Below are 24862 nucleotides of genomic sequence, written 5' to 3'. Positions count from 1 at the left end.
ATTTTGAATACTACTAAAAAAGAAGTTTTATTCAATAATCTGGCCTAAAGCTGAATCAAAATTATCAAATTATATTAAACAAGGCTTTTAAATTTACCAATAAAATGGAAAATCGGAGAGCACACCGAAAAAACAACAATACAGTCGATCATACATATCCATATGTATTCTTGATGATCACTTCAGATTGAAGTCGAAATATCGAAAAATAAATATATTTTGAATACTACTAAAAAAGAAGCTTTATTCAATAATCTGCCCTAAAGGTCAATCAAAATTATCAAATTATATTAAACAAGGCTATTAAATTTACCAAGAAAACTATTACAAAATATTTTGTTAACACATTTATATTGCTGTGAAATAAACAAAAATAATTATAACAGCAACCAAAACCAACAACGAAGGCAAAAGGAAGGAAAATTGCAAGAAAAAAATTTATACAAAAAATATTAACAATAAAACACAAAAATTAAAAAAAATTTTAGGGTGACAACAAGAATCCATTGTTCAACGCAGCGCAAAGCAAACAAGCTAGTTAAAAGCCGAAATCATAAAATTATAAAAACAACAAAAGGCGTACCTTAAACAGTGCGAAGGCGTATTTTTACACATAAAAACAAGCAAACATACCGTGTGTGATCCCTACGCAGTCGATAAATATTTTTTTCCAAATCATTGTATTGTATATAACTCCTGCAGTTTTGTGCATTTGGGTCATTAAAAGAGGTGTTAATTTGTGCATGGTAAATTATTTCGAAACGTCGAACGTCAAAATATTGTCATCACAACAACTGTGCGCCGACGTGTGTGTCAGCAGTCAAGGCGCGCGCAGACCGTAGTTAAAAAGAGCAAGAGCGCGCGCAACGCCTAAGCAGTTAGTAAGAGATAGAACGATCGTTTGGATTGTGTGTGTGCGCGCGCGTGTGCGGCGTGTATGTATGTGTGTATTTTTTTGAACGCAACAGTAAATTGCTGTGAGGCGTAACGTTTTCTATCAATAACTATTATAAACGCACCCAAATTAGTCAACAAATTACCTAAACGCTAGCGCATTTAGTGAAGCGTAAAAGAAAGACATAACCTTGCTACCTGACGAACTACCTAAATCACCAAGCTACCGTAGTACCAAGATACCTTACAAAGCAACCTTTACCTGTTAAGAGCTAAACAAAATTGAGCACATTCAATATATAAGTTAGCAGTTTAAATGTGTATGGATTTTCTTTCGTCCGTCCAAAAGTATCCCGTAGTCATAGCTAAGCACTGAAGCAGTAATAGCGCACGAAAGGAAAATAAATTTTCTCCAGTTATATTTGACGCACTGCGCGTTCTCTACCAAAACAGCGCGCTCGCTAGAAACAAGCAACATCTTTAACAAAGCGCAGCGCTACCTCTACGCATATACGCGCTTTCGTCCAACTTCGTACCAATTCGCCACCATTCGTGTTCCCTAAATGTGCTGTGTACGCTGGTCGCCACCTCTACCCCATATTTTATAGTGCAAAACGTTTGAAAGCTAAAGCAAATATATAGAAAAATGTTATTAGAAATGGAACAACAGCAAGCCACAGCGTCGTTTATATCGTCGCTAAATATGTCACCATTCACAATGCAGCTGGACCCACAACAACCATCCAGTCCAGCATTGGGTGGTGCTGGCGGTCAAACGAATGCCGCCAATACAACATCCGCTTCAAATCGCAATAATAACGATGCGAGCGCGTTAAATGATGCCGATACAGATTATAGCGCTTATGCGCTACATTTAAGCGCCTCCAGCGCTAATGCTTCCACGAATGGCGGTGATGGAGGCGCACAAAGTAGCGCGCATCATCACCATCAGCAGCAGCAGCAACAACAGCAACATCATCAACAGCAGCAGCAACAACAACAGCATCATCAACAACAACACTATCTAACACAACAACCACAATTGCAGCAGCAACAGCAACAACAACAACAGAATATTGCCAACAATCCCAACTTTTCATATTCGTATATATATAATTTTGATTCGCAATACGTATTTCCAACAGGTTATCAAGATAATACGTCATCGCATTCGCATCAAAGTGTAGGCGGTGGCGGTGGTGGTGGTTCTGCGGGCGGCGGCAGTAGTGCTAGTAGCAGTGCCACCAATGTTGTGCTTCTTAATGGCGGCAATCCAAATGCTGCTGGCGGTTATATGACACTCCTACCACCCGCCACATCAAGCGCTCATATGGGTATTACGGCAGGTGGTACAAGCGCTGCCCCCGGCCAATCGGGTGAGGGTGGTATTGATTTCAAGCATCTCTTCGAGGAGTTATGTCCTGTTTGTGGTGATAAAGTGAGCGGTTATCATTATGGTTTGCTGACATGTGAATCGTGCAAAGGTTTCTTCAAACGCACCGTTCAAAATAAGAAAGTGTATACGTGCGTCGCCGAGCGTTCGTGTCACATCGACAAAACGCAGCGTAAGCGTTGCCCGTATTGTAGATTCCAGAAATGTTTGGAAGTTGGCATGAAATTGGAAGGTAAGTGAGAATTTGATTTTGAATACTATGTATATTTAATATACTATATATTTTTTGATATCTAAGCAATCCACATATAAAATTAATATTAGCTCTTATTTTCTAAACTCGAACTTTTTCGAAATTCGATTTCGTATTTACGAAGTTGAAATCTTTGTCAAAATCGAAGCAATTTTCAAAGTAGCTGTTTTGGAATCTAATTAAACTCACAAGACGAGCTTTTTTCGAAATTCGAATTTGTCCCAAAGTGCAGTTTTTTTCGAAATCAAAGCAATATTCGAAACTAATTGTTTTAGAAGCCCTAATTAAACTGAAAATACTATATATTTTTTAATTTCGAATTTATCTCTAAATTCAGTTCGTGCGACGTTGAATTTTTTATTTAAAAAAAGTTCTTACCCATATTAAAACCAATATTTCATATTGTTTCGAAAACCACACCATTTTCGAAACTTAAACCTTTTTTTCCAATTAGTTTGGTAATTAAAACTATGTTCGAAAGTTATTAGTATTGCAATAGTTTATTTTCTCCGAAGAAGAACAGCTGAATTCCATTACTTACTTATTTAAACCGTATTCAGAAATTAAGTACCTGACCTTCGAAATTCTAATTACTTCCTAAATAATGAAACCCTTTGATACTTTTTACTACTAAAATAAATTTTGAATGCCCATTTTTGCGATGTTCAATATATTTTCGAAGCGCGCTTTTTATTTAAATTTGTAATTAGCTTTACAAACAAATTATATTGGAATTTCGAGTCTCACTTAAGGATCGAAATATTTTCAAAATTGTATCAGTTTTCGAAATCTAGTTAATTTTTTCAATCTTAAGCTTCTGCAAAGCTCAAACTGTTTTCGTAAATAAAATTTTTTTCGTTTCGGGACCAATTCGGAAGTTTCTTTTATGTATGATTATGCCGACCGGCAGCCGCCGTGGTGTGATGGAAGCGTGGTCGCATAAAACATCAAAGGTCCCTGGTTTAAGTCCCGTAAAAGCAAACATCAAACAAGTTTAAAAACGCATTTTTATAAATGTGCCCGAATTGGATAACTCCAAAATAAGACTGCAACAATTCTTAATTGACCGAAGTGATCTGGAAAAATTACGGAACTATTCTGGTTTACTGATTTTAAATTAATTGCCTAAATCTGTCCAAAGAGGGCTGAAATTACTTCGGAATGGCTTCGATAAAAGTCCCCCAATGTAAAGTCTGGACCACTAGAGCGTGTTTCAAGCAGAAGTGCGAAAATAAATTCGTTTTCTCAGACAGTAGGGCAGTTCTAGATGGCTTTCTCTCATACCTCCAAAGCAGATGCCCCAGCACTCCCCAGCAATGGTTCTAACTGAGTTAGTGTACTGATACTGTATATGGTTTCGAATGCGCTCATTTCTAATCTAACTGTCTGGCTAATAACGAATCGATTCCTCTATATAGTAGTTTTCCAAACTTTCCGGCTCTCCCGCGTTACTTTTTCAAATTTCGAAAAAGACTTGATTTTATTACAAATCCCCTTCTATCCAAAACGAAGCTCAATCTCAATTGTGTATAAATCTCTTCATACTCAATTTTATACTATCATGGCAATTTAGATGATTTAGCGCTCTTACAATATTTATTAGGCAGTTTCGTAGGCGCCTAAATAGTTGGGAAAATTAAAATCGATATTTTGAGTTAAGAACACGCGTGTGTACGCCTAAATGCAGTACCGAAACCTTAACTACACATACATATGCACGTATATATAAAGAATTGTAAGGAAGAGGAGACAATTACCCAGCAGACCAAATGCTCACAAATGATACCCCATTTGAACGATTTGCGATATTTAACCGGATAAAACTCTCGCAAACGCAACTGAAAACGATAGCAATATGATTCATCGTCGTTCAGTTTGTGGCAGTAAAAGTATTGTTTACGATAGTCGCAACAAATAAAGCTAGCGAATATTAAGCAATATTTTTTATAGGCTTTTTTTGATACTTCTGCGTAGTCGGATAAAATATTTCGTTTGATACATTTTCGACTCAAATTAGATACTGAAAAAATCTTTTTCCTGAGTCGGAAACAATATTATATAAGTAATAAAGAGGATATTGCAAAATGATCACAAGAAATAGGATGCGCGAATTTTTCAGTTGTTCCGTTTACAGTTGTGTTTCCCTATATTAAATACATGAAGCGCACTTGAGGCGTTTATACTTACTTTGCACAGTATTTATGTGCGTATAATAATTATTAAATAATTTTTCAAACACAGCTCTCAAGTATTCACTTTCACGGATATCATAGAACTAAAAAATTGTTTTATTTCTTATTTGCGCTGCGCATCGATAGAAGAAATAACGCTATATACGAAATTATGAACCGTTATTTTGTCTGCATTTTGGTTTTTGTCACAAAACACATGTTGTAAAGCTCATAAGAAGGTGTTTTGCGCCACAAAGAGCATCGTTCTTTGCTCACTTGCGAGAATTCCTGCAAACATTAAGCGAGTGATATGCGGTAAATAAATTTTCTATCGCTCTTTGTTCGCGTAGGAGCTTGTTTACAGGTTTTTGGCGATAAAAATAAAGTTTCTATCGTCTTTTACTTACATATGAGCACAATTCTGAGCATTTTGCGAAGCCTCGCAAATTAATCAAACTTGGTCCGCTGGGTATGTACAAAATTGTTTGGTGCACCAGAAACGTTTTGCTAGATTAACAAGAAGAAATTGAGTGCACACATATGTACATACATACACACATATACATACATAAGTACATAAAATGGTATATAAAGCCACGTTTTAGTTTGGCTGTTAGTAATTTTAATATAAGTAGAGGGTGTAAGCTATAGGGTGGAGTCTAGCGAGATAGCTTTAAGGAGCTTCGCTTACTTTTAGATACACCAGCAATCATACATACATATGTAAATGGTTAATACAAAGAAACATATGTATGTGTATCAACGTAGATTTGCTTATCGATTTGTGTGCTCGATAGTAACAATAACAGGACATGAAAGTAATAAATTTATATGAGGCATGCAACATTTGGCAGTAACCGTGAAAATGTGTGAAACGAAATGAAAGAAAAAGTGGAAAAGAGCTTTACTAAGACTTTAACGGAAATTTAGCAAAAATTTTAAATAAAATAAATGATAATTAAAACAATATAAGCATACTTTAACAAGGGTGAACTAATTGGCAAGAAATTTCAATAACATAAAAAGGTTAGAAAAAATAATATATTTAAAAAAGGCTCAAAATTTTTTATTACACAAAAGATTTAAAATATTAACAAACATTTTTTTCGAGTTTCGTGGAATATTTCTATCATAAATATAGAAAATAATTAAAATAAAAAAAAAAGTTTAATTAAAATGTTACAAAAAACGATCAGTCAAAGTCTTCAGCATATTAAAAATAGTTTATATGGTTTTATTGTTTATTAACGGACCTCTAACTTTTTAGTTAATATTTTTAATATCAAAGTAGCTATTCGTGAGGAAAAACTTTTTTTTTCGTAATTTTCACATAATTGATTAAATTTAAAAAAATATTCAAAAAATTTCGGAAATTTTTTGCTGAATTTTCAATTTATTTTTCTGCAACCTTGAATATGTTTTTAATATCAACTTTTATATTAATATGCTATATAAACAAATTTTGTTTACACAAAATATTTGTGTAGGGCATATACATTAATCTTACAGAAACTTTTAACATTTTTGTTTTAGAAAAAGCGTACAAAGTTAGGTTAGGTCGAACTGGCCAATCCATGAGGACCTCACATAGACTAAATGACAAAAATATATATATATATTGTAAGACGCTTGTATTTCTTTCCAAAGCTAAATAACGACTCACTCTTTTTTCGGTTCTCCTTTTCATATTTCTTTTCTGCTACACCAGGGATGCCACTTAACTTAAATTAATTATTTAATCTAATATTGCAACAGGGTCGCATTTGATTTACAACTGTTTGGTACTAAATTTTATTAAGATGCCACAATATATATAAATTAAAATAATAAAAAATACTGAAAAAGATGATCAATAGAACTTTGAAAATCTGAAAATGCGTTAAATTGAACAAATAAATTCTTTCAGAAAATCATTTAAACAGAAATCTAAATAATAAAATTTAAAAAATAATGAAAACAGCTTATCAAAAAAAAAAAAACTGACTAAAGTAACAAAAAATTCAACAAAAATCATAAATGAAATAAAAAGCGAAAAATTAATAGCTCAAAATTCGTTAAAAGGAATAACAAAACGCCGTTTCTACAGAATTCTTAAATCCTAATATCAATGTAAAACTAAACAAATATATTAGAAAAATAATAAAAAAAAATAAAGATACTAAAACAATTTTAAAGAATTAAAAGCAGCAGAAAATAACACTTGATAACCTGAAAAATGTATTTATTTATTTAATAATATAAATAAGAATCTTAAGCTAAAAAAATCGTAAAATAAAATAAAAATAGAAAAACGATTAAAAAAATTTATTTTTAAAATAACGAATATATTAAAATAATTAAAAAAAAAGAACAGCATTAAAATAAATGAATTAACAATCTGAATATTTTAAAATAATTACAAATATTACTAAATTAGAAAAAAATAAGTATATTTATATGATTTGCTTAAATTAAAAACAAAATTGTAACTAAAACACTTCCAAAAACATAAAATTTGTATATCTGTACTTAACATACTATACAAAAATAAAAAATCTAGAAAATAAATTTGAAAAGAACATCTTGAAAAAAATTCACAAAAGTTTTATTTAGTTTTTAATTTATGATCTTTGATTTAATCGTCATTTTATAAAAAAAATATTTGAAATAAAAACCAAAAATATTACGTTAAATAAATAAAACTTTTACAAATAAAAAATGTGAGAATCTTTCAAAAAAATTTCTAAGCATAATTAATGTAACGTAAGAAAACAAATTTCGTAATTGATATTAGAGAAAAATTGTAAGTTTACAAACGGCGATGGTTACTAGGACATGTTTCTGAATTTCACTTCTTCATCAGCTAGCTTTTCGGGAGCTGAGGGTTGAACTCGAATCTCCAACATTCATATCAGTGCAAGCCTTTTAGCTGCTAAGCCATGTGAATGTCCTGTTGTTCGCTGTACAATTGGTCTCTAAGAGTTGCCTTTTTGTTTATATTGTTTATATGTTTTTCTCTAAAATCAATTACAAAAACCATTGTATAAAGCAATATGAGCAAAGCTCGCTAATTAAAACACATATGAAAACAAATTTCTTAAATACCAAAATTATTTACTTAAGATAAAATTTTCTTTTCAAAAAACAATAAACACATTTCTTTTTTAAGTAATAAGCATAAAAAAATTTAAAACCAAAGTTGCATGAAAAACTCAATTATAAATTTTAAATATCAAAAACAAATATTAAAAAAAATCATAATATATTTTATGTAAAATGACAAAAAAATAAAAAATATTTTTGTAAAGTAAGAAAAATATTTTTTCAGATGAAAAAATTGATTTTTAACATAAAAATTGTTCTGAAAAAAATTATTAAATTAAAATTTGCTTTCGCAATAACAATATTAATAGCATATCAAACAAAATTTTCATTAATAATGTGTTACAAATCACAAATATCAAAAACTGAAAATAATATTTAAATATAATAAAAGTAAAGCAAAAACAAAGCCCAATGTTATGAAATGAAAAAACTTTCAAATTTAAAAATATCAAATCACAAATGCACAAAAACTTAAGAAAAAAATGTAAATGTAATTAAAATAAAGTAAAAAAAGGTTTCTTAAAAAATTTTAATTTTATATATAATATATTATTAAATACAAATAAAAACAAAATTTAATTAGCGAGCTTTGCTCATATTGCTTTATATAATGGTTTTTGTTATTGATTGGTTTTGGTTACTAGTAACCATCGCCGTTTGTAAACTTACAATTTTTCTCTAATATCAATAACAAAAACAAAATTTGTTTTCAATGTGAAAATTTAATTTAATTGCTATATTAAAACATAAATCAGATAATTTTTTAATAAAAATTAAAAAATTATTAAAAAAAAGAAATATGAATCTACAATGATCATGAATTGAAAAAATACAATGTAAACAGTTTTTAAAAGCAAACCAAAGTTATTGAAAAAATCATGCCAATCAAAACTAGTGAAGCAAAACTTATTAAATAAAGACAGATGTTTTAAAAACTTTAAAAAAAATAAATATTGTTCTGATTCAAAAAGGAGAATGCCGCTATTCGTCCAAAAATTCAGTATGAAAAGTTTTGGCCTTTTTAAACAAAATTTTTTATAAAATTTTCTTTTTTTAACTTTTTAAAGTAAAAAAACTTTTTTTTTCGCGTAAAAGGAAACATTCAAGGTATACATATCTAGAAAAAATATTGACGATTTTAAAAAATGTTCTGAAACACTAAAAAAAAACCGAGCTAAAAGAAGGCAGCCCTCATTCGTCCAGAAAATCTAATGCGAATTTTTTAGAATACATATTTGAAAAAAAAATTTTTTTTTATCGGCGTAAAGGAAACATTCAAAGTATACATATCTAGAAGAAATATTGAAGATTTTAAGAAATGTTTTGTAAAATTAAAAAAAAAATCCGAGTTAAAAACAAAGCTCTCCTTTCGTCAAGAAAATTTAGTGCGAATTTTTTAAAATTTTTGAAAAACAATGTTTTATTTTTTTTTTTTAATTTTTGTCTTTTATTTTACATTAATTATTAATACTCAGACCAGACATGTCTAAAATAATCTTTTGAATTAAAAAAAAATCTTTTTTTTTGTTTTTTAATTCGAAAATCACCTTGTAAAAAAACATATATCGTTAGCTTAATGTGAAAATGTGCTAAGTAACTTTTTTTTTTTAATTTTCTTTTAATACAGTTTTAAAACTGAATTCAAAATACATCGATCACAAAAAAAAAAATATTTTAATTTTTAATTTTTACATGCTGTGGGCAATAATGTGTAAATGTGCTAAGTCGTCAGCTGTTAAAAAAAATGTGCTAAGTCAACCTGTCAATAATATCAATCAGAATTACTAGTAATTTCTTTGTACGCGCATTTTATTTATTTATTTAATTCATTCAGTCCAAAAGTACATGCTTAGTTGTTGTTGTTGTATTCACGATGAAGACACTCCCCAAAGGCTTTGGAGAGTGTTTCCAATGTTGATGGGCCTTTGCCGGATATAGATCCGGTACGTTCCGGTAACAAAGCACTATTAAGGTACTAACTAGCCCCACCATCTCGGAAACGATTTATATGACCATATTAAACCTTCTAGGCCGTCACGCCCTCGCTACACCCTAGTTCCATGAGAAACTTGGGGTCGCCAGAGCCTCGGCTGTCAATGAAACAGGATTCGCCACGGTTAGGTGAGGTTGACAATTGGTTTGGAGAAGCTATATATTGCGCTGGCAACCCCTTGAGAGGGTTGTAACACAACCCCTTGAAATTTTATTCACCCAATTGAGACATGCCTTTGGTGTTTGATAAATTCTTTGCGCTGACCATAATCTACTTCGATTCTTACATGTCGATAACTACATGCTTTTTTACAGACTAGTTAAAAATAGAAAACAAGTCAAGCTTAAACTTATATAAGCTGTTATTAAAATTAATAACACTACTGAATCGATTTGTTAGATATACAGTCCTAGTTATAGGTTCATTCATAGCATAATTCGTTTTATGAGTTATTTCGATAAATAACACAGGCCGACAAAATTTAACCAACAGTCAGACCCAGAAATCAGACTATATGTTTCCGTAGGTTTATGATGCGCTGAATCCAAATCTGGCTTCAGAATTGTTCTATCAGCTCTGGTTTTCGAGATATCCTAACTTAAAAGTGCAAAAAACACCGTTTTTCCCCATATTTGAGGTTATGTACCCCTATAGATGTTTTCTTTCGCCAATATTAAAGGATGGTATCTTTAAATACGAGTCTTCTTCTTTCAAATGGCGTTGAGCTTGCTCACTTTTTTTCGCTGAGATATCGCATTTTAAACTTTTCATGTTTCTAAATTTTCCTACACCTGAAAATCGATTGAGATAACATAGACATAATATAGTCGATTACTAATTTTCTTGAATTGGGTCTTAATTTTCTTAAAATTTTTTCTCATACCATAAGTGTGCTAACGCACCACACCCCTACACGATCTAACCCTCGGGTACCAAGTCACACACAGCCCTAACCTCTAGAAATCACCCCTATCATACCGCAAGCAGCCTAACCCACTTAACCCTGAAAGAAGAAGACTTCTACTTAAAGATGCCAGCCTATTATTTTGGTGAAAGAAACATCTGCAAGGCTACATAACCTCAAATATGGGCAAAAACTGAGTTTTTTGCCCTTTTAGGTTAGGATATCTCGAAAACCAGAGCTAATGCAGCAATTTTGAGGCCAGATTTCAATTTATCGCATCAAAATCCTTCGAAAATATATAGTCCGGTTTCTGGGTCTGAAATTCTGTCGGCTTGTGTAATCTATTATGCCGAAGTGCACGCAGTGGCATATATGGAATGAACAAATTAGATAAATCAGAGCAATTCGTGCTAAAGTTTATAACATTATTGGCAAGCATCCCACTCATGCTGTTCTTCTGTCATGCAAAGCCTGAAGACCAAGCAATTTGTGCCTGCTGGTATATGTGGGAGGCCGGCTGGCCAGTGAAGCAATTTTTGTAAAAATTTTTTGAACTTTCCCAGATTTATAGGAGTTAGATTCATAGAAAGGATACCATATTATTCAGCAATATTCAAGCTCACTTCTGACCAAGGATATATAAAGTGTCATAGGGTCCTTAAAGTCACTGGTGTTACGTCTACTGAACCCAACCATTGCAACAAATTTTGAAACAACCAAGTCAATGTGACTAAAAAAAGAGAGTTTGGTGTCAAAAATTACACCCAAGTCTTAACTGTCTTGACAATGATTAAGAGACTGAGCATTTAGTTTGTAGATAAAGTATGTGGCAGTTGTCTTTTTGGAATAAGGCACAACACAGAATTTGTTTGAATTTAAAAATAAATTATTGTCTGCGCACCATCCGGCAAAAAAATCCAGATCAGAACCGTTAGAAATAGTTTGACAAATAAATATAATTTTTTTTTTTTTTAATATATAGTTTTAGTGTTATATTTCAATCATTAAAGGGGAGGAGTGATGGGGAAACATATTGAGTAAAAAGTGCTAAGCCAGGAGAAAAAATTTGTTTTGAGTACGGAAATTGTCACAAAATAGTCAAGAACTTACGATACAAGTCACAAAATAGCTCCTGGGTTAGCATACATACTTTTTGTTTATCTTTTTCAAAGCTTCTACACTCAAAAGTACTTCAACTAAGGTATTATCATTCACAGTTTTGAAAAAAAAGGTTATGTCAAAAATTATTAATTTTTTTCATTTCCTGTAAAATTCGTAAAAAGTGACTTAGCACATTTTCACATTAAGCTAACGATATGCTCTTTTCTAAGAAAGTATTTCAACATTTAAACAAAATTCAGTTGAGTATCAGAAATTCATATTCAGACCAATTCTAAATATTCTCGCGGAATTTTGTTCTCGCGGATTTTTTTATTCCCGCGGAAAAATTCCTCCAATTCTTTTCTCCTAGGGAGAAGAAAAATTGGGGAATAGGAATTTCGAATTTTCGAAGTCAGCTGTTTTGTCATTTGAAATTTCATTGCGCATTTCTTATTTTGTTTAAATAATTGAAAAGTTTAATTATTGTTGCGAATTTGTTTGAAATTAAGAAATAAGGTATAAACAATGCACATTATTGCATTTCATGTGATATTCGCTGAAATGAGTAATGAATTGGTGCCACAGCAACATCAACAGAGGAGCATAAGAAGAAGACGGCGGGATAACACAAATCCGCCGGAGTTGCCTGCTTTCATTCTGCAAAGCAATTTTCTGGCGGCCACGTCGAGTTAAGTTCGCTTTTCGCCATATGCCAAAATATACTTAAGCCTTCCTAAAAAATCCTTGCGCAATTTCTGGATGGCTGCATCAAATATACAAAGAGCTCTTCCGTTGCTTATGATATACTTTTCGACTTAAAATAAGGAATAGTGGTTGTTGTTGTTGTTGTATTAACAGTGAGAAAATTGTGGTAGAATGTAAATACATATCTTAGCACAAATTTGTACAAATAAGTGTTCTTTCTTAAAATAACCAATTTCCTTTTTTATTTTTATTTATTTATTTTGATGCATTCCCTTTAATTTAACTAGTGAAAAAACTCCTATGAAATGGCAAAGAAATCTCCCTCTCCCTCACATTCATAATAACTACTTTTCTCCCATAACCGGTTTCCTCTTTTTCGAACATTGTTCAGAATAGGAGGAAAGGGAGAAGTGAAAAAACTCACAAGGAATTTTTATTTAGAATACGAGGAATGGGAGAAGGGAAAAAACTCGTACGGAATTTTCGTTTAGAATCGGGCTGAAAAACTACAAACATCAAAATATACATATGTATGTATGTGCCTGAGAATTCATTTTAAGAAACATATTTTGCCCTTCCTGATTATGTTCTATGTAAATATGAAAATATCAACGAAGAAACAGTAAAAACAATGAAAGTCCCCTTGCGTGTACGAATCGATTAAACTTTTACGCATTTCGTGCTGCCTTCCGCAATATTTTGGGCATTGTGTTAAGATAAATATACCAGCTAAAAAGACAAACAAAGCAATAAAATAAATTAATATAAATTTATAAGAGATATTTTATTTGGAAAAACACAAAAAATATATGAGTATTTCGAAATATGCGCTACATAAGGGAAAGAAAAAAATTAAAAAAAAACACCAAACGCGTTGACAACGAACGACCAAGCGACGAATAAATGCCGATGGCAGTAGGAGCACGGAACAAAGTAGAACAAGAGAGGCAGAGCGCGAAAAAGAAAAAAGTCCAAAACAAAGAGAGGGAGTTAAAGAATATATTTTGAAGATATAAGACAGGCAAACAAATTGACAAAAAACGTGTGTGGCTCCTGAGAACTGTGTAAGCAGCGCCGTGCTGATGTTTGTAGATAAATGCGTGGCGCACGGGTAGGTGGGTGTTATTATGGAGTTTTGTATGTGTAAACATATATGTGACGGTCACGCGGAAGACACAACAAAGCGCCTGACCTATCCCAAGTTATACTAGAAAAGAAGCAAAACAAAAGAAGTGGGGAAATCTGTCTGTAAACGGCGACGTGAGGATACGCGCTGCTGCCGGCGCCGCTTTACTGTAGCTGATGGTTAATTATTCGATTTTTTATACTTATGTATATACATATGTGTGCATGTATGTGAGTCTTTATGTGTATATTAAGAGGAAGTTATACTTTTTTTGTATTTTTTTTTTCAACTTCGTTACGCGCTCGTCGTTCATACATTTTCAATAAATTATTCACTTCATCAGTAAGACGCCGCCACGGCATGCCAACTACATACATGCATATATATATATATATATATATATATATATATATAATATAAATTCAATTGTATTTATATGTATACATATTGAAATATATGTATATTTATCAAATTTAGTTTCTGTGCAATATCTTGAATATTTGAAAGTCATTTTTCGATTTCTTCGCGTCTAGCAAGCGGGCCCTTCACATTCACATACACCACTGCGTATACTCAATATTTTTTTCTTATTTTGAATTGTGTAAGATGTACGTAAGTGCCCTGTCGGAAATGGTACTATAATTAAGAGCGGTTAATAAAGCGAGAATAACTGGTTGAAAGTCTTCCTTTTTTCCTTGCAAGCAACTGAAAAAAAAATTACAAGGCGCGACATAGCTCCGAGGAGATAAAGGCCGAGCTTTTATTTAAAATTTCGACGAGCTACTTTTTGATTTTTTGACAATTTCACTGCATGGGACTTACATTCCCATTCCAAATTGCATCCCCAATGCATATAATTTTTCGATTAGCAGCTTTTCGTGGCAGAAATACATTTGAAGTTATTTCTAAACCACTGCTGAGGAGCGACTCAGTTTATAAAGTATTTTGCTGTTGCTTTTAGCAATGTATCGTATTTTCTTTGAACATTTTCCCAACAAACATTTAGATTAGAAAACGATTAGAAGACGAATGGGATTCTAACGTATTTCTCTAAGGTAGAAGGTTAGAGAACGATTTGCGAAACTGTCGCGAATTATAGCATTCTCAACAAAAAGGGGACTTCGTTCTCGATATCGAGAAAAGGGTTAGAATTCTAATCATATTCTAACGTCAATTGCTAATAGGATTCTAATGAGAATTTTGAAGTGATGTGCAATTAAGTTCAGTTATTGAAAATCAGCGAAATTTTCATTGTTTCATTATATCAAATACTTACAAATTATAATAAAATAAAAATAGTTCAAAATCCTATCGTATTTTTTACAGTTTTCAGTACTAGTTATTGTGTTGAAAATTTCGTTTCCACTTATTTCCTCAGGATTGAGCTCGGCATTGGTTTGAGGTATGGATGAGGAAGCGTTTTCTTCATGCCAACCAAATAGCACTTCAATAATCTGCTCGCTTTCTCTTTTTAACTGTTTTTGATTAATTTTCACTAACTAGTATTTATTATTATAAATAAAAAAAAAACTTATTTCGCAGCTAATAATATTTCCGCACATCTTTTCACTATTTTTATTTGGTTTGTATAACACTAAGGATGACTGATCATGTTGTGCAAATAATCGATAACTGTGACAATAATCATAACATCGCATTTTTAGTGTTATTCGAATCGTTTCATAGTCGAATTCTAACCTAGTTCTCTAACCTAGTTTTCGATTCGAAATGTATTAGAGAACTACATTAGAATTCTATTGTAAAACTACAATATTTCTCTAACGTTAGAAACTGTGTTTGCTGGGTTATGACTACTTAGGGACGGTTCCGTAAAATTTTTAGTATGCCTTCGGGAACACTACAGAACTATTTTGAAAATTATTTCGTAACTATTTAGATGCGATTTTGGGGCGTTTTTGAGGTTCACTTCTGAATAATAAGACTATTACGGGACCGATTTGGAACAATTAAAGCATCACTTAAGATTATTTTAGAAACATTTTTAGACCACTTCGAAATCATTTTAGGACTATTATTGGATCAATTGGGGATTATTTTCGGAATCATTTTGAAACTAATGCGGGACCAATTTTAAACAATGCCTTTATCACTTCTCGACTATTTTAGGATCATTTAGATACACTTTCGAAACCGTTTGAAGACTGCCAAAAGATCATTCCGGGGCTATTTCTGGAATCATTTCGAGAATATTTTTGGACCAATTTAAATCAATTTCTGAATCACTTCAGCATTATTTTATAAATTATTCCGGAACAACTTCTGGATTGTTTTGAGACTATTTCAAAATCGTTTCCGGACAGTATCAGGATCACTTCAGGGCATCTTTACCTATAATAATACATAATATTACCCCCAAAAAAGTCTAGAAAGAGTACTAAAGTTTTAACGAAATGATTTAGAAAAAAATCCTTAAGTGGTCCTATAACAGTCATAAGATAATTGCGAAGTGACCCTTAAATTGTTCTCGAAATAGTAAAGAAATGATTGCGCAAAAAATCCAGAAGCGATCCTGAAATTTCCTCGAAATTACATTGAAATAGTTTCGAAATTATGCTTAAAATAATCCCGAAGTGTGCCTGAGGTCATCCCGAAATCTAGGACCGCAGTGGCCCAAGAACTTGCGATACAACTACATACTCTTCAAAATTTTATCGAAGTGCGTTAATCTGTTACGCATGGACAAAGTTAGCACTTAGCTCCACATGAGTTGATATGCATGCGCATTCCCTCTTCCTTGAATTTCATTCAATGTGTTCACCTTTAATTGAGTGACTTTCATGCTGAGGTTGTTTCAAAACACTATATTTCCAATCACTTTTTTAATGAGTAAATTTTTGAGAATGTCACGTTTTTTTCCTGCAGGGTATTTACGCATTTTTTATGAATTATTTAGACTGCGATTCGTATGCTGTCATTACTCTGATATTGTTAGCGTCTTAACAGATTTCGTCTGAATAGCTTTTAGTGTTTGTTGGTACATTTGGGCTTGTTTATAAATTTAAACAAAAGCATATACTTACTTTACTGCAGGACTCACTTTTTTTAGTTTTTTTATAAGAACAAAATTTTGAAGTATTGTTCCTTAATTGCGTGTGACATAGGGCGACGAATCGATTTTGTTTTTGTTTTATTTTCATTTTAGGTTTCTTGTTTTTGCTCTCCACTTTTTATGCAAAGTATAAATTGTACACAGCCTGCTGCATTATTGCATTTACCAAGGCGTATATTTTATTTCAATTGTTATTGGTGCAAACAACTGACAATCAACGAACGTAGATGTGTTCTTGGTTTTTTTTGTTCTGATTTTGTATTACACCCTTCAGCGTTTTGTTTTGTTGCATTTTGTAAGTCGTATAACGGAATTGTGTCACAGTCATTTTACTTTTGCTTTCAATATGATATTAGTGGTCACGATGATTTTAATTGTTTTTTTTTTTTTTTTTCAAAATAGGTCACACTTGTTATACATAAAATTTCATATTAATCCGTAACGCACCTTCTGGTGTACATACCAGACAAATTTTATTTTGGTTAGGTTAGGTTAGGTTGAACTGGCCGGTCCATGAAGACCTCACATAGACTGAATAAGTCCGTTGTGTTACCAGAAGTTTGTTTTAACGACCAAACTGAAAAACCCTATCAAAACCCACGCCTTTCCTGCTTGGTCGATCATGTGCACCTCTCGCCTTCGCTTAATCTCGTCCAGTCTAATTGGAACGCCTACGGGGCAGGCTTCAAAGGATGCGCCCTTTTTAGCTAGTTCATCCACTTTCTCATTCCCATCTATTCCCATATGCCATGGAACCCAATATAGATGTATGCGTCTCCCTGTCTCGATTCTCTCCAGTGACTGTTTACACTCTAACACGCATTTAGATGCTGTGCTATGCGAGATTATTGCCTCAGTTGCTGCTTGACTGTCAATATAGAAGTTAACACGGTTGCAGCTTAAGCTATTCTCTTCCAGGGTTTCTACCGCTTTGGTTACGGCTACTATTTCCGCTTGGAAAACGCTACAGTAATCCGGCAGCCTGTAGGATATGTTTATTTCCGGATCAGCACAGTATACCGCAGACCCTACTGCTTCAACTACTTTGGAACCATCTGTGTACACATGTATCGCCTCGTCCGTCATTTGAGCACCCTTGCGCCAACCGTCCACCTCTATTGTGGCCTTAAGATCGCCCTCGAAGCGCAGATAGGGAATCAGGTAGTCTGTTGTCTTTATTTTGGTTATGTTTAGTAACTAATAGATTGGTAATCGGTAATATGATCTTGTAGTTAGTAATTATTATTTTCATTTTCAAAAACCAAAATTTATTAACAAATTCGAAAATTTAAATGTAAACAAGACTTTTAACCATGACCAAAAAAACAAAAAAAAAAATTCGATTAAATAAAATTTGGTAAAAACAACAACTCCAAATAAACTTAATTAAAAAAAATATGAAAACGGAAATTAAAAAAGTGCTTTTACACATTGACAAGAATTGTTTTATTAAAACTGTCAAATAGTAAAAACAAATTCTAAAAAAAATATACAAAAAAAAATATTTAAAAATAAAAAAATAAAAAAGTATGATAAATAAAAATTAATAATAAAAATAAAAATTTATTTATTGAATAATCAATATTTTTAAAAAATTTTAAATTGCTCCAAATAAATGTTTCCTTACATTTAAAAGCAATAAAGGCAATCCCCGCTTAATTCCTAAAAATAAAATTAAAGACAAACAAAAGAAAATTAAAATGAAAGATAAAGAAACACACAATCAAGTAATTAACAAATACCAATAAAAGTGAAATTTTACAATTAAATTAATACAATAAAAAAATTAAGTAAATACACAGAAAAAATAAACAATTTGAAAATAAAATAAAAACAATAGAAAACTTAAGTCTAAAATAAAGAAACAGAAAAGGAAATTATTAAAAATAACAACAAAAATGACATTGTAAAATTAAAAAAAAAAGTTAGTAATAATTTTATGAATTGTAAAATCGCGGGTTCGCATCGGGCTCAGACAAAAAAACAATTTGAAAATTAAAAAAAAAAACCAAACAATAGAAAATTTAAATCTAAAATAAAGAGACAAATCAGTAAATTATTAAAAAATAATAAAAAAAAAACATTGTAAAATACAAAAAAAAATTGTAATAATTTTTTGATGTTATATCGGCCTACTTATTTGTAAGATAGCGGGTTCGAATCGAGCTCAAGGCCTTACAATAATTATATTATCTTATTATTATTATGATACGTTTTTTCCTTAAATGAAAAAATTTTAAATTAGAATAGAAGAAAGAACAAATTTTACATAACTGCCAAAGCTCGTTGAATAGATCCATTTCGGCAACTGTTAAATTACTTCATCGGCAACGTTTAGGCGCCGCTGCTATAACATCGGTTCTGCAACAGATGTCGCAGCGCTGTGAAAATCAGTTGGCAAGAAACAAGATAGAAGTAGAAATAATGAAGACAAACAAATAACCGCTGTGATAGTAGTATGATATCCATAAGTTATCTAAAGATGGAGAGGGAGAGAAGAATTCACTTTAAGCATACCAATTACTACACCCTCACCCGATTATCTTGTCAGCTGTCATATTGCGTGCTATATTGAATTTTTTCTTTACAGCTAAAAATAAATAAACTGTTAATTAGTTTGTCTTCCAACAACTCACGCAACTCTAACCCTGATTTAATATGTATTAATGTCTTAGCGTAGCAGACATTTTTCGAATAATCATAAGGCTATAATAACATTTGAACTTGTCACTCAATTTATGTCCCTCACTTATTTACACTAATAATACATATTTGCAAGTAAATAAACATATTTACTTACATACATACATATATGGATATTAGAGCGGGTCAGATTATATGGATGTATTTTTTCAGTATTCAGGAGTCAAGCAAAAAAGTAATCTACAGATGATTGTAAGAAAAATTGGTGAAGACACCATAGCTCTAAGTCCGATTTCGAGTACCCCCTTTTGCAAAATAGATATTTTGCCATATGAATGTAGGGTTTGGCCAAAACATCTTCATAGCTTCTGATAGAATTATAGGAAAAATATCATATTGTGCTTACAACTTTAAAGGTATTTTACGTACATTTCAGAATCTGTATTAATATCTATAGTGTTTTTGAATGTTAGTAGAGATATCAGGCTTAAATTATGAGAAATTAGCCTAAAATGAACTTTTAACTACTATATTAACATTTTTAACAAATTTCTATGGAACATTTCTTTTCTTACAGCCTTTTGTATTTAAATTTAAAATGGATGAATAATACAGATTCTGAAATATACGTAAAATACCTTTAAAGTAGTAAGCCCAATATGATATTTTTCCTATAATTCTATCAGAAGCTATGAAGATGTTTTGGCCAAACCCTACATTCATATGGCAAAATATCTATTTTGTAAAAGTGGGGGACTCGAAATCGGACTTAGAGCTATGGTGTCTTCAGAAATTTTTCTTAGAATCATCTGTAGATTACGTTTTTGCTATACTCCTGATGGAAAAAAATTTGACCCGCTCTAATGTATATACATAATAATGTACATATGTATAAATAACATATGTAGGTAGTTTGTGGTATTTTAGTTTACATTCAATATGCACCGCGCTAATAACATTGCGGCTACTCATTTGCGCATTTTTGTCTCAATTGGTTTTTTTTCTTTTCGAGATCGAACGATTTGAGCTATTTTTGTACAATTTGAGCTTGCCTCTAAGCGCGCGCGACAATTCGTTAGCTTCACCAACAAGTTTCGGTTTCAATGCGTTTTGTAAATGAAACTTAGCTGCAGCGGCGCTACATTACAGCATTAATGCAAAAAAAAAAATGTGAGCTTAAAAGGAAGAAGAAGAAAAATGTTCTTGTTAGTTTTCGTTTTCATTTTTGTTTAAATTTTTTATTAGTATTTATATTTTCCAACAAAAACAGAAACAAATTCGCATAGCCCACATTGTCTGCCTGTCGAAAAAGCGGCAGCGTTAAGGCATCAACTCAAAGCGGTGTATGTTGCAAACTAGTTAGCAACTGCTGCTGCTTCTAAACACAGAGTTGCATTTGCATTGCGAATTAGCGCTGCTACTCAGCGCTCTGACTTAGCTATAGAAACCGAAAATGCCGCCACATTTTTTAGTTAGCGCGCTCGTTCGCTTGCTTGCTCCCTCAACATCATAATAATAAACGGTTGGCTCAGTGCCGTGGTCGCGGTCGCATCTATAAGACTGCGCGCATATACAAAATTTTCATAAATATTGCTATGTATAAATGTTAAAATGTTTGTATGTCATAAAGATATATATTTACACTTGTATGTGTGTGTATTTAAGTGTTCACATTAATAATAGTTGTATACCCCATACCAACCAACTAAACTCATTACATGTAGGTACCTCCATCCCGTTTCCGCGTATGCGCACTTGGCCTATAGCGCCATCTCTTACGCTCATGACCCAGATTTTGATGCACATGTATGTGTATAATCAATGCAACATGTAGAGAACTTTTTTTGTCTCAATTTATTATATTATTAAATTTTTTTTTTCTTCGTCGTTCATTTTTAATTCACTTTTTTGTACTTTTGCCTTCCGTTCCATCGTTCCGGCTGTACAAAAAAAAAAAAACAACAAGATTTGCAGATAGATATTTACGTAAATTTTATATAGCGCTTTTGTTGAACATTTTTGCTCATATCCATAAGACGTATTTAGTTTTTGTCTGCTGATTTTTTTTTCACGAAAAAAATTATAATTAAAATTATATGTCTACACAAGTGGCCAATAGGAGAGGAATGCAAAACTTCTTGCAAAATATTTTATTTGACATTTTTCGTTATCCGGTTAATATTGAGTATGAATTTAGTCAGGGATGGAATTGAATCGTTATGTTTTGCTTTATTTCATTCTATTAAGCTAAGGAGTATTTCTTGGAGATTTCTTAAAATAAATGAAAGACGTTATAGCCTCCGGAGAGATTTAACGCCGAGTTTCTCTTCCAATTTGCGTCGTGCGCCTTTTAATTTTTCCTACAAATTGGCGGGACGGGACCTAGTTGTTTTATGCCGACTCCGAACGGCATCTGCAAGGCTTTTCATGGCAGAAATACACTCGGAGTGCTTGCCAAACACTGTCGAGGGGCGACCCCGCTTAGAAAAATTTTCTTCTAATTGAAAAAACTTGTTTCTAAAATTTTGATGTGACTTTGAGAAACAGAACCAGCCCTATAAGAATTAGAAAGACATTCACGGGCCTTTCGTGACCAAAGGAGGCTTCGAACAAGGCGACTCTCTTTCGTGCGATTTCTTTAGATAAAGACGCAGAACAAAAAGTGAGTTTTGCTGTAAATGTGGGCAAGACGAAGTACTCGCTGCATTCCCAGAAATAATCGGCACATTCGTGCCTTAGCAGCAACATCACTATTGAGGGATATATATATTCGAGTCTGTGAAGGACTTCGCCAGCATAGGAATAAAACGGATAATAAATCTTGTTGACACGAGTGCTACCTTGGACTGAGTAGGTAATTGTAAAGTAAATTCCTCTCTCGACGAACAAAAATCACAAAGCTGTTCTGACTGTCCGCTACAATGTCGTTAAAATAAGTTCAGTGGGCAAGCAGTAAATATAACAATCCAGAGAAACCGTATTCACATCATAAAGATAACACATGAAAATAATAACCAGTGAGTGCACGTAAACCAAACACATCAAGAACAGCAACCGTACCCACGTCTGAAAAAAGAGAAAACAGCGACATAAAGAGGAAGAAAGGGGAACTAAGATCGAGGTAAATTCTTCCTCCACCTGCATTTCCCAACTCAGTCGAGTTGCGCCCGTCCTTTGTTGGTAAACTGCAGTGTTGACTGGAGCACTTTCTTAGCCGGAGCATCTTCGGTCATTCGCTGCACTATCTTCATATCTGCGTAAAGCTCATGCAGTTCATCATCGCATCTCTCCGTTGGCATCATGGACAGGACCATAACTTCTTTCGAACACTGCTAGAGTCATCTCATCTTCTCCCGACACCGTCCATGATTCCAAGAAGGATAGATAGGACGATCTACTTGTCGAGCTTGAATTTTGTTCGTCGGGAGAGCACTTTACTTTTTAATTGCCCACTCAGTCCATAGGAGAACATTTTAGCAAGAGTTGTTCTCGGTTTAGTTTCTAAGCTAATATTCATTGCGCTGTTAATGCCGGCTCCCAGGCTTTCTTGGATGACAGAAAGTTCTCTGTTTTATCCTCATTTTCCGCTAGACCCTCTTTTTTGTCGCTTTATATAATCCGGAGAAGGCAGAACTCACGGCGCGTTTGTTAAAGTTTATAATAATATCAATAACAACAGCATACGACAGTAGTTTCGTTTATTCTCGAGAGGAATTACGAAATACTTCTCCTCAGCAAGCTGCTTAAGCTCTCCTCCTTCCAAAGATTGTGATTACCGGTTAATTCGTGGATAAATACCTGCACTGGCTCTTGTGAGAAATTATTTTGAGTTAACTGCTTCTGGCCCAAGACAAAATGTTCAAAAATAAGTTTTCGAGGAACTCTCAGATGCATTCGTATAATTTGAGTGTACTTTGAGAGTAAAGTAGTAGGGACATCTTTTTCAAAGGTGTTTACTGCTCTACACCTTGTGATAATAGCATGGTCAAGATTTGAAATGAGGGTCCAAGTTACTCAAAAATGCTTTGAAAATTTTGCAAAAGGCCACTTAGCTTAAGATACTCGACCACGTTCACTGGATGAAATATAAAAATCATTTTCTAATATAAAGCTTTCATTGACCTAATTAGCTCATTGATTTGTTATTTAGATTACAGCCACATACGGGCATTCATATATTGATAGCTGTTAAGTTTGAATCATCCTTTTATCAATAATTTATTTATTCGTAATAATTCAAGTGATAATCTACATGGGGTGCGTAATCGCCTCACCTCTTACATTTCTACATCATGCTCCTTTTGTATTTGTATGATTTATTGCTTTCGAAAGCTGATACCATAAAATCGTGTCAATTCTTTAGTAGGAGCGCTAAAATTGAGGTAGGTCAGTATATTTTGAATGAGTTTTTTTGTAGCGGCAGTACTCAGCGATGCGTAGCTCTTATCTGTAGATCTAATATCTGGTAATAGGTTATCCTAATCTAGATGTATATGGTTGAGTCCGTGGAAATACCACTCGGTATGTCATATATTGTTTGTTTGTTTGTTTGTTGTTTTAAGTTGCTTCCATTAATTTATTTGAATGAAAGACTACCTGGGCCCGGCTTACTTAGAAGCTATAACGCCATAACTAATTCTTATTTTGTAAAATCTTTCAGAAGTTTGAAGTCCTTAGGTTTCTGTACAATTACTCCACCAACACACAGGTAATACACTTAGGCCAGAACCATGTGCGTAGAGTAGCTCTTTTAATAGGCAGCTATATCTAGAGCTTTAAACGTTTTCGTGATTAGCGCGGAATTTAATGCCCTGAGCTTAATAGGAGCACCGCCGGAGGTAGTCGAGGAACCCCTGACGCCAGTCTTCGTTGCTTCAGTTTATGCAAAATTTTGAGATTTTTAGGTCATCGGGAAGCTAAATATTTAAAAGTTGAATTCTTAAACTTGAAGATCCCGAAATCGGACGGCTCTTTTAAATAAAACGATCCCTGCGCCACCTTGTGAAATTATTTTTCCTTCATTTGACCCGAATTAATATTTTGGAACCGAACCAGAGTCCAACATACGCGATAAACTATTTTGCTGAAGTCGCATTAAAGATGACGACTTAAAACTATCTAAACACTTCATACTTAACTATGCTACGAAAGTTCCGTGGACTCAGCTAACTCGAATCGCTGGAGGACTTATCCAAGGTCATATTCGGTGGAATTATATTATGCCAGCGCAGCTATTCCCTAAGTTAATGAAGCTGTCATCACCGCTCCTTTATAAGACTAAACTACTAATTTGTATGCCGTCATGTGAGCTTCGCCTGTCTTGTGACATCAGCCAGTCCAAATAACCTCACCAAACTATAAATTTGTATACAGGTTAAATAAGGAAAACCTTAAACACGCGTTTCAACGTTTTCGCATCTTCTTCAGGGAGTATAGTTCGCAAGCCTATGCAAACTTCATTGAAGTATCTTAGACAGAATAAGGAATAGTTGTAGCGACCAACCTAAAATTTACAATTACCCACA

At 32.8% G+C, this 24862-nt stretch overlaps 1 protein-coding gene across 1 annotated transcript in view; it reads left to right on the top strand.

Moving 5' to 3' along the window:
- The first annotated feature begins 266 nt into the window (after window positions 1-266).
- ftz-f1 (ftz transcription factor 1) overlaps window positions 267-24862 on the top strand; it is a 54098-nt gene continuing 29502 nt past the window's right edge. Inside the window, exon 1 of the mRNA XM_067791798.1 lies at window positions 267-2519. Within this exon, the coding sequence (XP_067647899.1) occupies window positions 1541-2519 (979 nt within the window). The 5' untranslated portion in view covers window positions 267-1540. The remainder of the gene's footprint in view (window positions 2520-24862) is intronic.

The sequence above is a fragment of the Eurosta solidaginis genome, chromosome 5 (assembly GCF_040869045.1).
Source record: "Eurosta solidaginis isolate ZX-2024a chromosome 5, ASM4086904v1, whole genome shotgun sequence".
Taxonomy (NCBI): domain Eukaryota; kingdom Metazoa; phylum Arthropoda; class Insecta; order Diptera; family Tephritidae; genus Eurosta; species Eurosta solidaginis.
This window is presented reverse-complemented; position numbering and strand designations above follow the sequence as displayed.